Source organism: Lynx rufus, unplaced genomic scaffold (assembly GCF_022079265.1).
Source record: "Lynx rufus isolate CCGP_SWC_20201006 ecotype Redwood Valley unplaced genomic scaffold, mLynRuf1.p SCAF_7, whole genome shotgun sequence".
Taxonomy (NCBI): Eukaryota; Metazoa; Chordata; class Mammalia; order Carnivora; family Felidae; genus Lynx; species Lynx rufus.
The window spans coordinates 71,980,359-71,998,609 of NW_025814889.1; the positions used below are offsets into that span (position 1 = coordinate 71,980,359).

At 36.7% G+C, this 18,251-nt stretch overlaps 1 protein-coding gene across 1 annotated transcript in view; it reads right to left on the bottom strand.

Annotated features, from left to right (window-relative positions):
- NELL2 (neural EGFL like 2) overlaps positions 1-18,251 on the bottom strand; it is a 363,516-nt gene that overhangs the window by 200,829 nt on the left and 144,436 nt on the right. The window contains exon 12 of the mRNA XM_047066347.1: positions 13,595-13,723. Coding sequence (XP_046922303.1) covers positions 13,595-13,723 — 129 coding nt within the window. The remainder of the gene's footprint in view (positions 1-13,594; positions 13,724-18,251) is intronic.

The following is an 18,251-nucleotide window of genomic DNA, read 5'->3' on the forward strand; positions in this document are numbered from 1 at the left end:
TCCTCTCAATCAATGCAGAGAAAGCATTTGACAAAATGTAGCATCCTTTCTTGATAAAAACCCTCAAGAAAGTAGGGATAGAAGGAGCGTACCTCGAGATCATAGAAGCCATATATGAAAAACCCAACGCTAATATCATCCTCAATGTGGAAAAACTGAGAGCTTTCCCCCTAAGGTCAGGAACAAGACAGGGATGTCCACTCTCGTCACTGTTATTCAACATAGTATTAGAAGTCTTAGCCTCTGAAATCAGACAAAGAAATAAAAGGCATCCAAATAGGCCAGGAGGAGGTCAAACTCTCATTCTTCGCAGATGACAGGATACTCTATATGGAAAACCCTAAAGATTCCACCAAAAAACTTCTAGAACTTATTCATGAATTCAGCAAAGTAGTAGGATATAAAATCAATGCACAGAAATCAGTTGCATTCCTATACACCAACAATGTAGCAACAGAAAGAGAAATCAAGGAATCAATCCCATTTACAGTTGCACAAAAAAACATAAAATACCTAGGAATATTTTGAACTAAAGAGGTGAAAAATCTATACACTGAAAACTGTAGAAAGCTTATGAAAGAAATTGAAGACGACACACACAAAAAATGGAAAAAGATTCCATGTTCCTGGATAGGAAGAACAAATATTGTTAAAATGTTGATACTACCCAAAGCAATCTACATATTCAATACAATCCCTATCAAAATAACACCGGCATTCTTCACAGAGCTAGAACAAATAATACTAAAATTTGTATGGAACCAGAAAAGACCCCGAATAGCCAAAGCGATCTTGAAAAAGAAAACCAAAGCAGGAGGCATCACAATCCCAGACTTCAAGCTATACTACAAAGTTGTAATCATCAAGACAGTATGGTACTGGCACAAGAACAGTCACTCAGATCAATGGAACAGAAGAGAGAACCCAGAAATGGACCCACAAACGTATGGCCAACCAGCCTTTGACAAAGCAGGAAAGAATACCCAAGGGAATAAAGACAGTCTCTTCAGCAAGTGGTGCTGGGAAAACTGGACAGTGACCTGCAGAAGAATGAACCTGGACCACTCTCTTACACCATACACAAAAATAAACTCAAAATGGATGAAAGACCTAAATGTAAGACAGGAAGCCACCAAAATCCTCGAGGAGAAAGCAGGCAAAAACCTCTTTGACCTCGGCCGCAGCAACTTCTTACTCAACATGTCTCCAGAGGCAAGGGAAACAAAGGCAAAAATGAACTACTGGGACATCATCAAAATAAAAAGCTTCTGCACAGCAAAGGAAACAATCAGCAAAACTAAAAGGCAACTGACAGAATGGGAGAAGATATTTGCAAATGACACATTAGGTAAAGGGTTAGTATCCAAAATCTATAAAGAACTTATCAAACTCAACACCGAAGAAACAACCCAGTGAAGAAATGGGCAAAAGACACTTCTTCAAAGAAGACATCCAGATGGCCAACTGACACATGAAAAAATGCTCAACTTCACTCATCATCAGGGAAATACAAATCAAAGCCACAATGAGATACCACCTTACACCTGTCAGAATGGCTAACATTAACAATTAAGGCAACAACAGATGTTGGTGAGGATGCAGAGAAAGAGGATCTCTTTTGCATTGTTGGTGAAAGCATGCTGGTGCAGCCACTCTGGAAAACAGTATGGCGTTTCCTCAAAAAACTAAATATAGAACTACCCTACGACCCAGCAATTGCAGTACGAGGCATTTATCCACGGGATACAGGTGTGCTGTTTCAAAGGGACACATGCACCCCCATGTTTATAGCAGCACTATCAACAATAGCCAAAGTATGGAAAGAGCCCAAATATCCATTGATGGATGAATGAATAAAGAAGATGTGGCATATACATACAATGGAGTATTACTCGGCAATCAAAAAGAATGAAATCTTGCCATTTGCAACTACATGGATGGAACTGGAGGGTATTATGCTAAGTGATATTAGTCAGTCATAAAAAGACAAAAATCATATGACTTCACTCATATGAGTGCTTTAAGAGAGAAACCAGATGAACATAAGGGAAGGGAAACAAAATAACATAAAAACAGGGAGGGGGACAAAACAAAAGAGACTCATAAATATGGAGAACAAACTGAGGGTTATGGGAGGGGTTGTGGGAGGGGGATGGGCTAAATGGGTAAGGGGCACTAAGGAATCTACTCCTGAAACCATTGTTGCACTATATGCTAACTAATTTGCATGCAAATTAAAAAAAATAAAAAATAAAACAAGTTAAAAAAATTTTTTTTAAATAATAAAAAAATAACAAAGCACAAAACTATCAATCATAATTCTCATTTCCATCTGCATCTGGAAAATGGACATAGACTTTCAATGTTACGTCTCCTAGAAAGTTAGCTCCATGAAGGCAGGAGCTTAATCAGTTTTGCTCACAGTTATATGACCAGCACCTGTTCATGGCCTGGCACATAGCATGTGCTCAACACATACTACGAATAAATGAACAATGAACAAAGATTCTCTAAATGAACTCTAGTGATAGAATCCAATCATGAATCAAAATTCCCCCCAAAACAGCTTAGAACTCCAACTCCACCTCAGAGGGAAGAAAGTATAGCTAGAGTACAGGGGTAAAAGTGCAGCAACTCTGGGGGTCCCAAACAGACCAGAATCTGCTACTCACCCTGACCAAATACAAAGGCAGAGAAAAGAGTGGTGGTGAAACAGGAAAGGATATTTCAGTGAGGCCAACACCAGGAAGACAGTGGACCAATGTCTCAAAGACTGTCTCTGAAATACTGAAAATACTTCCATGTTTATAGAAGGCAAATGAGGGACAAAGGTGGGTAGGTATGTGCACATGGGCAGCAAAGGTCAAAGGGATCATTGTCTTGAGGTCAGTCACAGGTAGGGGTCTTGCTGGCTCAGGGAAGTATTTAGTGCTTGCCCTGGTAGTTTTGGTTTCCAGTAGGGGATGATTTGCCCTCAGAGTCTTCCCCCTGTTCCAAGAGACAAGTTAGAAAGAACCCAACTAGTGGGATGCCTGGGTGGCTCTGCTGGTTAAGCTACCAACTTGGGCTCAAGTCATGATCTCACAGCTTGCACATTCAAGAGCCTTGTACATCTCAGAGCCTGGAGCCTGCTTCAGATTCTGTATCTTCCTCTCTCTCAGCCCCTCCCCTGCTTGCTTGCTTGCTCACTCTCTCTCTCTCTCTCTCTCTCTCTCTCTCTCAAACATAAACATTTAAAAAATTAAAAAAAGAAGTAAAGAATCCAACTTGAAAAGTTTGAGGTCAAAATGGAGGCAGACAGCTGAAGTCCTCTTTTAAAAGTACTTAACCCTATTTAATACATATATGTATCATTAATTGATGGCTGATTCATAATTTGTTCCTTATATAGCTTCCAAAACTCCAACAGACTTATATGAATATTTTTTTATTTTTCTTATTTTTTCTTTTTTTTTTCTCTTTTTTTTTTTTTTCAAACGTTTATTTATTTTTAAGACAGAGAGAGACAGAGCATGAACGGGGGAGGGGCAGAGAGAGAGGGAGACACAGAATCGGAAACAGGCTCCAGGCTCTGAGCCATCAGCCCAGAGCCTGACGCGGGGCTCGAACTCACGGACCGCGAGATCGTGACCTGGCTGAAGTCGGACGCTTAACCGACTGCGCCACCCAGGCGCCCCTATGAATATTTTTTTAGAGAAGTGCATTCTTTGGGGCAGAAAATCAGTTGACAGTGAAAGTCACATAACTATGATGTTTAGTTTCAAAAGGATAGTATATGGCTAGCACTGATTATTTCTTTAACTTATTTTACATGAGAAACTATGGCTAAGAAGAAATTCAGAGGAATTCAATCTTTATTAGGTTTGGTTTTAAAAATTTAAAGTCCTCCCTTCATATCAGAGAGGACCCTGCCTTCAAAGAAAAAAATGCCCTTTTTCTACAATTTATATATCTTAATGATGTTCAAGTTTACAAATGAACAGAAATTGTTTTTGAGTCAGCAAAAGCTGAAATTAAGGATCACAGAGAGTAAATGATGAATGAGCCCAGGACTGCTGCTAATGCAAGTTCAAATTTAGCTGTGTCACTTGATAGTGATTTTCAAGTTTTTCACCAAACTTCGCAATTAGAGAAGGAAAAATTCTTATGAAAAACAACACACAACACACACACACACACACACACACACACACACACACACACACACACTTATCTCCTCAGCATAGTAAATATGGTTTAAATAGATGTTCCATTAAGGCCTAAAAACACTAATGTTTCCATATATGGCCTTCATTATGTTGAGGTATGTTCCCTACAAACCTACTTTGTTGAGGATTTTTATCATGAGTGGCTGTGGTACTTTGTCAAATGTTTTTTCTGCATCTATTGAAAGAATCATATGTTTCTTACCCTTTCTTTTCTTAATGTGATGTATCACATTGATTGATTTGTGAATATTGAACCACTCTCGCAACCCAGGAATAAATCCCACTTGATGGTGGTGAATGATTTTTTCAATGTATTGTTGGATTCGGTTCGCTAATATTTTGTTGGGAATTTTTCCATCCATGTTCATCAGGGATATTGGCCTGTAGTTCTCTTTTTCAGTGTAGTCTTTTATCTGTTTTTGGTATCAGGGTAATGCTAGCCTCTTAGAATGAATTTGGAAATTTTTCTTTCTTTTCTATTTTTTGGAATACTTTGAAAATAATAGGTATTACTTCTTCTTTATATGTTTGGTAGAATTTGTATGTGAAGCCATCTGACCCTGGACTTTTGTTTGTTGGGAGTTTTTTGATTCCTGATTCAATTTCTTTGCTGGTTATCAGTATACCATATTAATTCTGGAAGTTGGTTTATGTGGCAACTTTTTCACTTTGTTAGATGAATAGATGATGCCTTCGTATTTGAAAACATCAGAAATGCTTTTGCTCCTCTGATTTTTGTTGCTGTTAATTTGTAACTGTGATGGTTAATTTTATTTGTTAACCCCAGTGAGCCTTAGGACGACCAGATATTTGGTCAAACTTTATTCTGGGTGTGTTGGTGAGGGTGCCTAGGGATGAGATTAACATTCGAATTGGTGCACTGAGTAAAGCAGATTGCCTCCCTAATGTGAGCTTAAGTGGGTGGGCATCATCCAATGAACTGAAGATCTGAATGGCTGAGTAAGAGGGAAATACTGACTGCCTGATTGTGAGCTAGGATACTGGTCTTCTCTTGCCCTTGAACTGGAATTTACACCATTGGTTCTCCTGGTTCTCAGTTCTTTGGACTTGGACCAAAATATGCCATGGACTCTCCAGATACCCAGATTGCTGACTTGTGGATCTTGGGATCTTCTCAGCCTACTTGAGCCAATTCGTTATAATCAATCAATCTCTCTCAATCAATCAACCTTTCTCTCAGTCCATATATGTCCTATTGGTTGTTTTCCTGGAGAATCCTGATTAATACAGTAACCTCAGGCTTTTTTTAGTTTACGAAACTCTACCATAACACACCACAGAGAGTACATCATTAGCCATAATTTTGAAAGCTACAGTGTCTATGAGAATTCCCTAATTAATCCCATAGGGCTCAGCCCTCTGGTTATTTATCCCCACTCTGTTAACAGGCCTCCCCTTAACTCCAGTGGGGACTTGTGTGCAGGCTTTACAATCAGAGAATTAAGCTCATTCTGCATCTTTCCCTTCTTATCTCTTGGAGCAACTCTGTGGGGCTATCTCTCATCTTATTCTTAAAAATATCCTCTCAGATTGGCTCTATATTCCACAGTTAATGATATGCAGATACTAGCTATGTCAGGAATTCACAGTAAATGAATTATTTGTGAAGTGGTAATAAGCTGAGAAAGAGAAAAAAAAGGAAGGAAGGAAAGAAAGAAGGACACAGGGAGAGAGGGAGGGGAAGGACAGGAGGGAAAGAAAGTCTGTTTTCCCATTGTCTTCCTATGTGGGTTATTTACAGGGTCTCAGCTCATTACAAACTTTCTAATGCCATTGAACTGCTTTCTGGATGGAGTACAGATTTTTTTTTCCTTTTCAGAAACATTCAATGTGTAAGCCAGTTAGCTACTTTTAAAAAATGTCTCTCTAAAGAAAAATCTATATGCTATTATTATTTACAAAAATAAGAATTAGATTAGGTATCTAATAAGTAAATTAAAAGCAGTAAAAATTGGGGAGCCTGGATGGGTCAGTAGGTTAAGCTTCAGAGTCTTGATATTGGCTCAGGTTGTGATCCCCTGGTCCTCTCTCTCTCTCTGCCCCTCCCCAGCTCCTAATTGCATGGGCGGGCACTCTCTCTCAAAATAAATAAAGTTTTTTTCTAAAAGTAGTAAAATTTTAAAAACACTAAATCTGTAGATACATGATATGAATTTGAACCCTGGGCTTACTGTTTGCTGTGTGGGTAAATGATTTGGGGCAAACCATTTGATTTCCTAGTTCTTTAATTTTCTTCACCCCAAAACAAGATGTTATAAAAATGCCTGCCTGCATCATAGGACCGCTGGAAGAAATCAGATGCTGTATCTATAAAGCATATTAAGTGTCTCTTAAGAATCATACGGTTATTAGTAGCAGGTGGTGCTTTTTATTATAGCCCCACTGACAAACGATAGAAGAAAGAAGAATACAAAATAGAAAAGAATAGAGAAATTACTTGTGTTCATTAACAGTTATGCTCACATTACTTTGCACATGGGTTAGAATCTCCAAAAATACAGAACAAGAAAAAAGGTAGAAGAGGTATCATTAGCCAAAGGATTGCATTAAAAAGACAGGAATGAGATGAGAGGAGATAGTGTTTGATGTAACAGGTGGAAAGAAAAGAAGAAAAGATCTAAATATAACTTATAATTTATGTTTGAAGGTGTGCCATGCCTGGCACATAGCAGGCACTAAACAAATGTTTATTAAGATTCTAATCTCCACATTCCAGTGGCATTTAAATTAAGTACCTTCTACCTGCCAGACGTGTAATGTTCAAGTGACTTGGTTTGCACATTTTAGATAGAATTAAAATCTTAAGTAAAAATTTAGAGTGTACAGTGAAAGCAAGATAGAGATGGGGAAATTTCTGGGATTTGTGGTCCTTTTACTATCTATATATCAGTGCACATATAATTTAACAAATAGCAAGTGTTCTAAATGAATGAATTCCTTTTCTTGCACTACTCAAAATAATTTTTAAAGGCCAAAACATACCAATTTAAAACAACTGAATTCCTTTTTACCTATAAAAATCAATATGACATTAGCCTTTCTTATGCAATATAAGCACAATTCAGTAAGTTCAATGCTTGTCCTCAATAATTCTTTAGTGGTGGGGTAGCCTAAAGGTGCCCATCTGTTCAGCATATCTAAGCATTTCAAAACCGTTAACAAACAAATATTTCTTAAACTCTACATTGTCTATCTCTATTTTAGAAGTTTAGAGGAATTCAAGGAAAATAAAACAGTTTATGACCACAAGACACTTACAGGTGGGAGACCTATATATACAGGCATACATGTATCAGTCCTTTAATAAACTGTATAGTGTATAAGAAAGTATATTACAACTGGACAATTGGATATAAACCAGTACAGAACAAGGTATTCATTCTTTGGTCAGAAAAAATTTTAAAAAATAGATTTGAGAAATTAAATCTTTGTACTTAATTCATCACGGAAGTCTTCAGAAAGAAAATAAAACATAAGTAGTCTGGAAGGATAATTAAATCATGAAGCATTAGACCAAAAAGCAAAAGGTATTTCTGCCAGATTATAGAAATTTGCTATAGCTACCATAATAAAGTACCACAAACTGGTGGCTTAAGCAACAGAGATTTATTGTCTCACAATTCTGCAGGCTAATAGACCAGAATCAAGGTGTTGGAGGGATGGTTCTTTTCTTAGGGCTGTGAAGGACAATTTATTCCATGCCCCTTGCTTACTTTCTGGGGCTTTCCTGGAAATCTTTCGTGTTCTTCAGTTTGTAGATGCATCACTCCAATCTCTACCTTCATGCTCACATGACATTCTCCCCCTGTGTCTGGGTCTACATTTTCCCATTTTATAAGGACAACAGTCATACTGGAGTAGGACCTCACCCTTTTCCACTATGACTTCATCTTAACTAATTATACTTGTTAACAGTTCCATTTCCAAATAAGGTCACTTTCTGAGGTACTATGTTTTCAAACTTCACCATCTGAATTTTAGGGACACAGTTCAATCCCTAACACAGATGAACCATTCTGAGCCAAGTAATTGATTAAATAGCTCTAGGTGACTTGCTAAGGCTTAACGGATGAAAAACTGAAAGGCCAGACAACAGAGAACCTTGGAGCCTTCAGGCAACAGAGAACCGTGGAACCTTAGCAAAGGAGTTTGACGTGCTGAACTGGAAGGCACTGTGGGCTCTCAAAGAAAAGAAATGGTGTTTTGTAAAGGTTAATCTGGAGAATGGGTCCTGGCTGGGTCAGGAGGGAGTGAGACACTAAAGACAGAATAACTAAGTAGAGGGTGAAAGGAAGTAAAAAATATCTGGCAGCAGAAGTCAGAATGAAAGAGATTAAATGAATCCAAGAGAAAGTTGTCTATCAATAAGAGATTATTCCTCTAGGGAGTTCAGATTATACCAAACAATCGCCTATATTCTCATTAATCTGAGTACTTAATAAGACATCAATTACTGATTTCAGTAATTATAGGTGATATGCAACTATATGAATGACTCACTTGTACAAAATTACTTTCCTGTTCTTGTGTAATGCCAAAGGCTTGGAGAGCAACAGCGCCAACTGTTTAAGGAGTTTGGGAATCCAGAAAAAGCTTCTTCAACATAACGCACTATTGGGTTGACACAATGTAATCCCTGGCAACTATCATGCACCGAAGAGAAAAAGTTAACAAATGAATGACTTCTGAAGACACTATCTAAAATGGAATGCCAAGGTGGTCCTAACACAATAGTGAATACTGGAATGTCAAGAAGGAAGATATAGTCAAAACATCAAAAGCTCCTATAATTTTCATTTTAGAATGAAGACATGTAGCAAAGAACCATTCTGGAAAACGTGATGGCCAGACTAATTTTTGACAACTCTTTCAGATTATATGTACTGACAAGAGATGAAGTGAAGGGGAAGTACTGAAATTTTACTAAGAATCTAAAGCAAATGAGGGACATTGAATGGATGGAATTGAATACATAATTTTTAAAAGAAACATGGTAAACATATATATAGCTTATAAGAAATACAAAGGAGGCCAACATACTTCTGAATATTTTATATCCGTTATATCTAAAAGGTGGGCAAGACATCCAATCATAAAATCCTAATATTAAACCATGTTTATAAATACCTAAGGCATTTCGAAACTCATTCATGAACAACAGGTTATCATCTACATGGCTGAGATACTGGAGGTAAAGGAGAGACAGAACTTAAAAGGAAAAAAAAGAAGACAGGGAAGAAAAATGCTTCTTTAGCCCTACTTCCTTTAAGCTACTGCTCTCTTCCTCCTTCCCTTCATAAGAAAACATCTAGAAGAAGTTCTGTCCCTTCATCAGATACATTTTTTCCCATTATGCAATATTCAATGTGCTCCCAATTGGCTTGTGTCCTCACTTTTGCACCCAATTTAGCTATTGCTCTTGTCCTCAATGTCATCCATTAAGTTCCATGCAAAGGACATCTCTCAGTCTTCATCTTTATTGATCTCTAAGAAGCATTCCACTTTCTTCTTGAAATTCTCTCTGTCTCTTGGTTCCTATAACACCACCTTCTCTTTTCTCTCCTCCTGCATTTCAGCCACAATTTTGCTGTCTCCATCACCAAATCATGTTTTCTATAAAATGCTCAAAGTCTGGAGTTTTCAAAAACTCCGTAGGCAATTTCTTACAGTTCTTCAGCTACCATTTATATGCCAAAGAGTCCCAAATTTTATGTACAACTTAAACTTCTCTGAACTCCATATCCAAGTATATTCAACAGGGTACTCAGCTGTGATGTTCCATAGGTACCACAATGCAACCTGGTGATTTTCCCACCCAGTCTGTTTCCTAAGTAAGTAGTACCACCATTTGCCTGTTACTCAGGCAAAGAAGCCTAGGTAGCAACCTTGAAACCTCTCTCCTCCTCATCTCCTGTCACCCGTTAACCAGCAGGACTAGTTTTACCTCACAAATGATCTCAAACGCATCCACATCTCCATTTCCATTTTTAATGCAAGCCACCACTGTCTCTCTCATTCACTAGTTTCCCATATCCACTGGTTTCCCACATCCAGTCTTACCTCCATTCAGCCCAAAGCTGAAGTGATTTATTTAAAACACAAATGTGATCAAGGCACTTCACTCCTTAAAAACTTTCATTGCCTACCCCTTTGTTCTTAGCATGAAACCCTTATTTAGTCCTTACTGTGCCCTTCAAGGCCATGCCGCCCTTCATCCATTTCATCAGGCACCTCTCCCTTTGCTCTCTGCCTTCTATCGATTCTTACAAAGTGTTTCTCACCACCTGGAGGCCTGGAGGCCTGCTGAGTCCTCTACTTGGCAAATTCCCTTCTTTCCCATCCTTACTTCTATGCCTAGCTGATGTTTACTTAATCTTTAGATTTCGGAAACAAACAAACAAACAAACAAACAATTTTCTTCAAGCACTCCCACCCACCCAGATCAGACTCTTGTTAACCTATTTCTCTTTCAGGTCATTTGCCACATGTGAAATTAAATGCTCTTTGGTGTAATGAACTGGATGTTATATTTCTTGACTGAGATAATATCAGTTATGTATGTCTTATTTACTGTTTCACCTCTAGTGTAGCCTTGAACAAAGAAGGCATTCAATAAATGTTTGCCAAATGAACAAATGAACTCCAACATTTAACAGCGCTATTTTAAACCTGATAAGTAAACTGTGGTAAAAATCAATAATCTCAATTACAGTTTTACCATTAAAACAACCCTACAGATTTAATAAACATAATGTATATCACTTACAAATTATTACTTGCTTATTTTTGTATATAATCATAAGTCTAATTTCTTAGAGGACCAGAATTCTGTAGACCATCTGAGAGACAACATGAACCATTGCATAATTTTTAAATGTTGCTTCTAAGAAGTCAAATATCCTTAAAGTTAACAACAATAACAGAATGAAAAGGAAAACCAAATTTGATCAAAATACTGGAAAAAACCTCTTAACGTGAATAATGAAAGATACGATATTAAAAGTCCTCATCATGAAAAATTCAAGATCTCTGTAATAAACCAAGTTTTTCCATCATTTTCTTAACTTTTGAAGATTTTTATCTTTAAATGACAAAGAAATAATGTGAAGAAATTTACAAACCATCTTTCAGTATGATCCATTCAGAATGCAAAGTAGCTGCTCATTTGTGCTATACATTTATACATAACAATGATAAAAACCCATTTTCAATAGGTTGCATTAAAAAGTTATTTAATCTAAATCTCTGCCCTCTTCTCTTAAACTCTTTCCTATCTCAATAAACAGCAACGTCATCCATGTGTTGTTCAAACTGCTTTAATCCCTCCTCAATTCTCCTCCACAATAAACTATCTGCAAGTAGTGTTGGCTCTATTTTCAAAACAACACCAAGAACACGCTTCCTCCTCTTTATCTCCCTTATCATTTTCTTAATCCAGACCACCAACATCTTTGCCTAAACTACTGCAAAAGCCTCCCAACTGGTCTTCCTATTTGTGTCTCTTTCTCCCCACCATATTTAACCCATAATCTACAATTTAGTTAATTTAAGGCACTGCAGCCAGAGCCATCCTTTTCAATACAAGTATATCACTCCCTTATTTGAGATGAACCTAAAATCCTTACAAGCCTCCCTAAAATACCCGGCCCCTACTTCATTCTTTGATTGCATCTTAACTGACTCCTCTGCTGCATCACATTATCCTTTCTTTCAGTTTTAGAACATCCAAGATAGTTCCCACTTAGGGGCTTTCTACTTGCTATTGTTCCTGCTTGAAATGCTCTGTTCCAGATCTTTCTATGCTGTTTCCTTATCATCAAATCTCAAGTCAACTGTCAACTCGTCTCCATCAACCCCACATACTTTCCCTGACCATCTCATCTAAATTAACCCCCAATCATTCTCTATCACATCATCCTGTTTCATTTTATTCCTATTATTTATTACTACCTGAAACTGCCTTCTCTATTTCTATGGTTACCACTTATTCTCTGTCTTCCCCCTAGAATGTGAGATCTGAACACAGGAAACTTCTCAGTCTTATTCACTATTCACTACCCAGTACCTAGAAAAGTGTTGGTATACAATAGGTGCTCACTAAATCTTTATTACATGAGTGCACATACTTAACCACAACAACAAAAGCAGAAGCTCAAAATAAATATAATGATCAGAAAATTAAGATCCAGAAAGAGGTATTACATGAATTTATATCATGTGGTTTCATGTTACACATTTTGACAGTATCAGTGGGGCTTATTACATGTTAGAGATCTCAAATATTATAATGAAAATACACTACTAAGTTTCAAAATGAGCATTTTTTAAAAAATCTGCATCATAAATGGAGAAGGAAAGACCTATCTTTCAGCAAAAATATAATGGTCTCTTTTGGACTGAATCAGAAGCATTTAAAGAAATACTTTGGGAAAAAAAGGTAAATTTTAAAAATAAATACCAACTTTTAAGGCAGAGAAAATCTATTGAAAGCTAAGAGAAACAACAGAAATTGGTTTCTCAAGGGCCAATAAATCATCGTGTAGCTAAACAGAGGCTGGCAAGTTTATACCTTAGAGGTTTTCTGTCTCCAAGGACCAATGGCACATTCTTGACATTTGGAAAGGATAAGTCTAGAACCCTCCAAATGTCCAAACACCACTGTGTCAGTGTTCTTACTTGCAAGACCCACTAGCTAGTCACATATTTAATGAGAATCATCTAAATCTGTGCCTCAGGGAAGTAATAAATTACTACATCTCATGGACTTCCAGGATCTTTCCTGAACAGTATTTGTGAATGTCAAGGGCCTCCTCACAGTATCTGGACTGTTTCCATGAGAGAATAAACTACCGTGGGTATTAGTTTAAGATTCTAAAAAAATAACTAGGAATCTATTTACTCCACTGGAGCTATTTACTAAATACCACGGAGCATTAATACAACCACTGAGATTACTCACAGTAGCAAACAAAGATAGCAGTGGTACTTTATCTTCTGTTAATTGATTGCTTTTGTTCAACAACATTGGAAAAATCTAACTACAATTCTAACTGCAAGCCACAGTAATCATGTCAATATGTGAACTATCTGAATATCTAATTATGAAAAAAGAAAGGCAATTTCACAGTGGAAGTATTATTTTAATTCAAGAAACCAGCCATATAACTTATTAGTCTGACATACAGCAGATAGCTAAAAAACTTTAATTTGAAAGATAATTATTTTTAGCTGATTAATATGCTTCAAATTAAATTCACTGCTTTTAATGGGCCCATCAACTTGACAACCTGGGAAATTAATAAATTTTGCATGCAGTAATCCTAGGAAATTTAAACAGCTGAGCTACACATCATTACAAGGATTACCTTCACAGTAGGCATTGTCCTCTCGAAGAGCCCTAAAACCATCTCGACAGCTACAAACGGCCCTGTCATTCAGATTTCTGCAGACAGAATTCTCCATGCAGTTATGCCTTTCAGAACAAAAGTCATAACCTACAAGAAAAAAGAAACTTATTAAGGTAAATGAAAATATGACAAAACGAATAAATTTTGCTGACTAAATACTCCCTTTGATTTAGAAGCCATTTTTCCCTAAATTATTTTTTAAATTGATACCTTCATCCATTGTTAGAGAACCACATGCTATGTGTACTAAAAGGTGTTTATGTTTAACTCAGGTGTTTCCTACTTCAAGTTAATTCTGTCTCCTATGTCTTCCTTCTGACTTTAGGTTTTCTAGTCCCTGATATTTGAAGTATAGCCCTCCAAATATCTGGAACAAAGAGAGATCCATGGAGTCCAAAATGAAGATTTATAATATAAAAGACAACTCAGGAGGTGCCTGGGTGGCTTAGTTGGTTAAGTGTCCAACTCTTTGTTTCTGCTCAGGTCATAATCTCATGTTTTGTGAGTTCGAGCCCCACATCAGGCTCCGTGCTGTGCAGAGCCTGCTTGAGATTTTCTCTCTCCCTCTCTATCTCTGCCCTTCCCCCTCTCACTGTCTCTGTCTCTCTCTTAAAAATAAATACATAAACTTAAAAAAAAGATAATTCAGTGAGAAAGTAATCTGTGAATTAGAGGTTGAACATTATCAGTACTATGGATAATACAGGCCTGGGCCGGATGAAATATGAACATTGTGTACTTAAGAAATGAAACAGCCTGACATCCTTTAAAAAAATTGTAAATGTGTCAAAAGTTAAAATTATATCACTTTAATTGTCTCTGGAAATCTGCAAGGCAGAGGATGTCCACTCAAAAGAAGGGGAAAAAATTATGAATTACAAAGATTTCACAGATTCCAGAGTCTTTATGAGAGGATGGAAAAAAATGGAACATTTTATAAACAGTGGTACCAGTCACGTGTAATTTCTTAGGATCTCTTCTGCCTGTGTGAATCCCTTGTTCAAAGATCTAAGATGCTGAAATGAAAAGTTTAAACACTGGACTCCATACTAAATGGAAATTACATGATTGTACATCATTCAAACAATTTTCCAATTGCCTGATGCATAAGTTATCTATCTCGTTTTACACTGTCTAATGAATTACAATTTCAGTCCATGTACAGAAGAAAAGAGGACTAGAAAAATGTATTTCATGTAGCTCAGAATAAACTCATCTACTCACATATAGTCAGGGAAAGACTTTTCACCTGAGCCAATCATGAAGATCAAAGTTCTACACTGGCCCATCTTGTAACCAAATTACCATAGAAGGCTGTGATTCAGTGAAAGGGTGGGACTAAATAGTACCACAGCCAGCAGCATACTCTGGCACAGTGCTGTGGTTGGTGTCCATTCTGATTGCCTGGTGCCTGTAATGACTATTTTCAATATCACCCCACAGTTAAAGCGTATCCCCCATGAAGTGCAACTACAATGTATAGTAAAAACTTGTGTGTACAACTTCATAAGCCTTAAGAAGGGTGATGCTCTCAAAATGCAATAATGGCATTAAAAAGGGAAATTAAAAAAAATGAATTAGTGATTTCTACAGAAATAAAATAGAACAAAGGGGTATGAAGGCCAGAACAATATATAGTCAATAGTGGCATTTAAATCACTTGACAACTAAATTTTCTGGACGTGATTCCTCACAATCTACATTCTCATGTGTAAGGCCCAACCTTTATAAGTAAAACGTTCATTCTCAAGAAGAGAGAAAGAGTTAAAAATGTTTTCTCCTAAAGTCTTTTTCTTTCCTTCTTCTTTAAGTAGCTAAATTGAGACCGTACTTCTTAAAATGTATTCCATTGCCTTTTTACAATGCCTGAGAAGAAATAATTTCAGTTTAAAAGTCATCTTCATTTTCTACCCCAATAGCTCAGTACCTCATCAATCTATAATGAAAAGTCTCTAAGAAATCACTTCATATTTATTCTAAATTAAAACAAAGTTACTGTAAACACTGGCCCACTCCTTGAGTTATACACAGAATCAAGAGATCATGTTCTAACACAGTACTAACTCTGCAAAATTGCACCTGTAATGTTTCCAACAATGCTGAGAGGGCTGTGACTAGCAACAGGTATTGTGCTAAGGCATTTTTATTTTTCTTTCGTAAGTTTATATTTTTCAAAACTATCTTTCAATTTTTCCCTTTGCTGCATTTTCTCTTCTCTTTCTTCAGACTTTGCCCAATCTATGCCATCACTCTCTAGGCCATTCCACCTCTATTACAGTCCTTCTCCAATTTTACCTGTAAGTAATGCTTAGGCCTCTTATCTCAGCATTGAATATCATGCATACATTCACCATGCAGTATCTAATTGCTGCAAGAATTTTCCAACTATAAGATAATGATGTGATCCTACCTTTACTGTTTGAGGTTCAACTAGGGAGTCCTTTACTTTTTATCAGATGTTTCTTTTTTTTTTTTAATTAACCCAGAGACGTGAAAGCTAAAACTTTTGTCAAATTCTAATTTACTCTAAACAATGTCAGATAGATATTTTTATTTATTTTCTCAACAAATTGATTGAATCCATTGGTTGTTTTACTGCTTAGATACAAATGCCAGTATCAAAAGACTACCTATTGATAGGTAGAAAATTCAGATTCAGTTAAAGTGGGTTGTTTCCAAACTATAGGTAATAACTTCAAAAACTCAGTATAAGATGGCAAAAACCCACAGCCTTATTACCTCCACACTTGCATTTCTAGTCATATGTGCTTGGCTTTTGGAGTTGAAAGACCTGGATTTACAACCAAATCTCTATTACTTACTAGCTGTGTAAATTACTACTTGTGTAAAGTAATTAACCTTTAAAACCTTTTTCTCATCTGTAAAATTAAGATGATATCTACCTCGCCAAAATGTAAAGTTCAAATGAGATCATCTATGTAAAAACATAATAGCACAGTATTTGTTAATAATTAAAGCAACTAGAGTATTACCAATAAGCCGCTAGCCAAATACATTGAGATACTTATCACAGAAGAAAATTCAAGTATTTGTTATAGATGGATGGATCTAATCTAATCTAATCTAATACAATCTAGCTTTTATTTCCCACTTTGGACTTAAACTTCAAAGCTACCAAGTTTTCTATTCCTTTTATAAGTTTTTCAAATTTACATGAAGTCCTCTGTTTTTTGGTAAGTATAGATCTTTCTATAACATATTAATATGCATTTCCCTACAACTGGTTGAAAAGGAAAGGGTGAATACAAAAGATTATGAGTAAGAATAATATACATAAAAGGTTATACATAATAATCAGGGGAAAGATAATAAACTTTGAGGTGGTTTTTGTCCACTAGGTCTATTTCTCCTTTTTGTGGGGGGAAAAAAACAGCCCACATGGTTGGTTTGGATGAACCATTCACCCCTATTGTTAACCCATGTGCCGACAGGAAGATGGACTGTACCGCCCTTCAGGATAATCAATGCATCCCACTGACCTGGAAACATTAGTTCCTTCAGGTCTGGGCATATGACCCAGTTCAGGCTAATGAAGATGATTAAAACTCAATTATGGGACTTTTGTTCAACTCCTGAAGATACTAAGTTTTTCTTTCACCTACTCCAGTATCATAATGATGCGAGCATAAGAATGTCAGTGGTCTAGCTGAAAACACAGGGAGCATGAAAATAAAGCCACTTCAGAAGAGACAAACAGAGATCCACCTAGGCAAAGGAGCAGGATTGCAGAGCTGTAAAAAGCTTCTCATAGGACCCATATTTTCCATTTCTTGCCTACATCAGTTGGATTGGGTGTTTTATTACTTACACCTAAAAGATTACTAACTTATTTAGATATTTGCAGGATGATGGAAAATCGTGATTTTTCCAAAATTATGTTTCATGTGCATAGATGTATACTTTTTAAAAAGCACTACTTGCAATGAATTTCTTTTAGTGTGTATTAAAAATATGTGAATCTAACAAATAATGCCATTATTTTATGGATACCATTGTTTGGAATGAAGCTAAATTTTTGAAAAATGAGTGACTAACAGTAGATATAAGAAAATTAACTAAATTATGTTATTAGTAATACATATACAACAAGAATCATGAAGGTATAATTGAATACTGTGGGAAACTTTATTATCCAGAAGTTGGGAGAAAATCTATGCCCACTGAACCTTCTACGTATAGATGTCCCTACTACTTATAGGACTTGATGAAGTAAATGCTAAATTAAAGTGGGGCATCCAGGGAGGAGAACTTACTGGTATTGCAAACAGAGAAAGGTGTTGCCAAGGGAGGAGGAAAAAGGAAGAGATGCAGATACAAAAATTCTATAATATAATTTCTGTGTCTTTCTGAGTCAGAGTCCTCACTGTATCACCAAGTCTCTGTCATGTTGTAATTCGCTATAACCTTGAAGAGGTTCTCAAACATGAAAAAAGTGAAAAGACCAGTCCTGCTACACTGCTCCTGAGCTACTATGACATAAGATCCCCAGCTGCAGAGTACCAAAAAACAGTCTTGGTTGGATTGGATTTGGTGCCTAGAGATCTGGGGTCTTATTTAGGTGCACAGCTTCGTTTCTGGCACTGGCTGAGCCTCT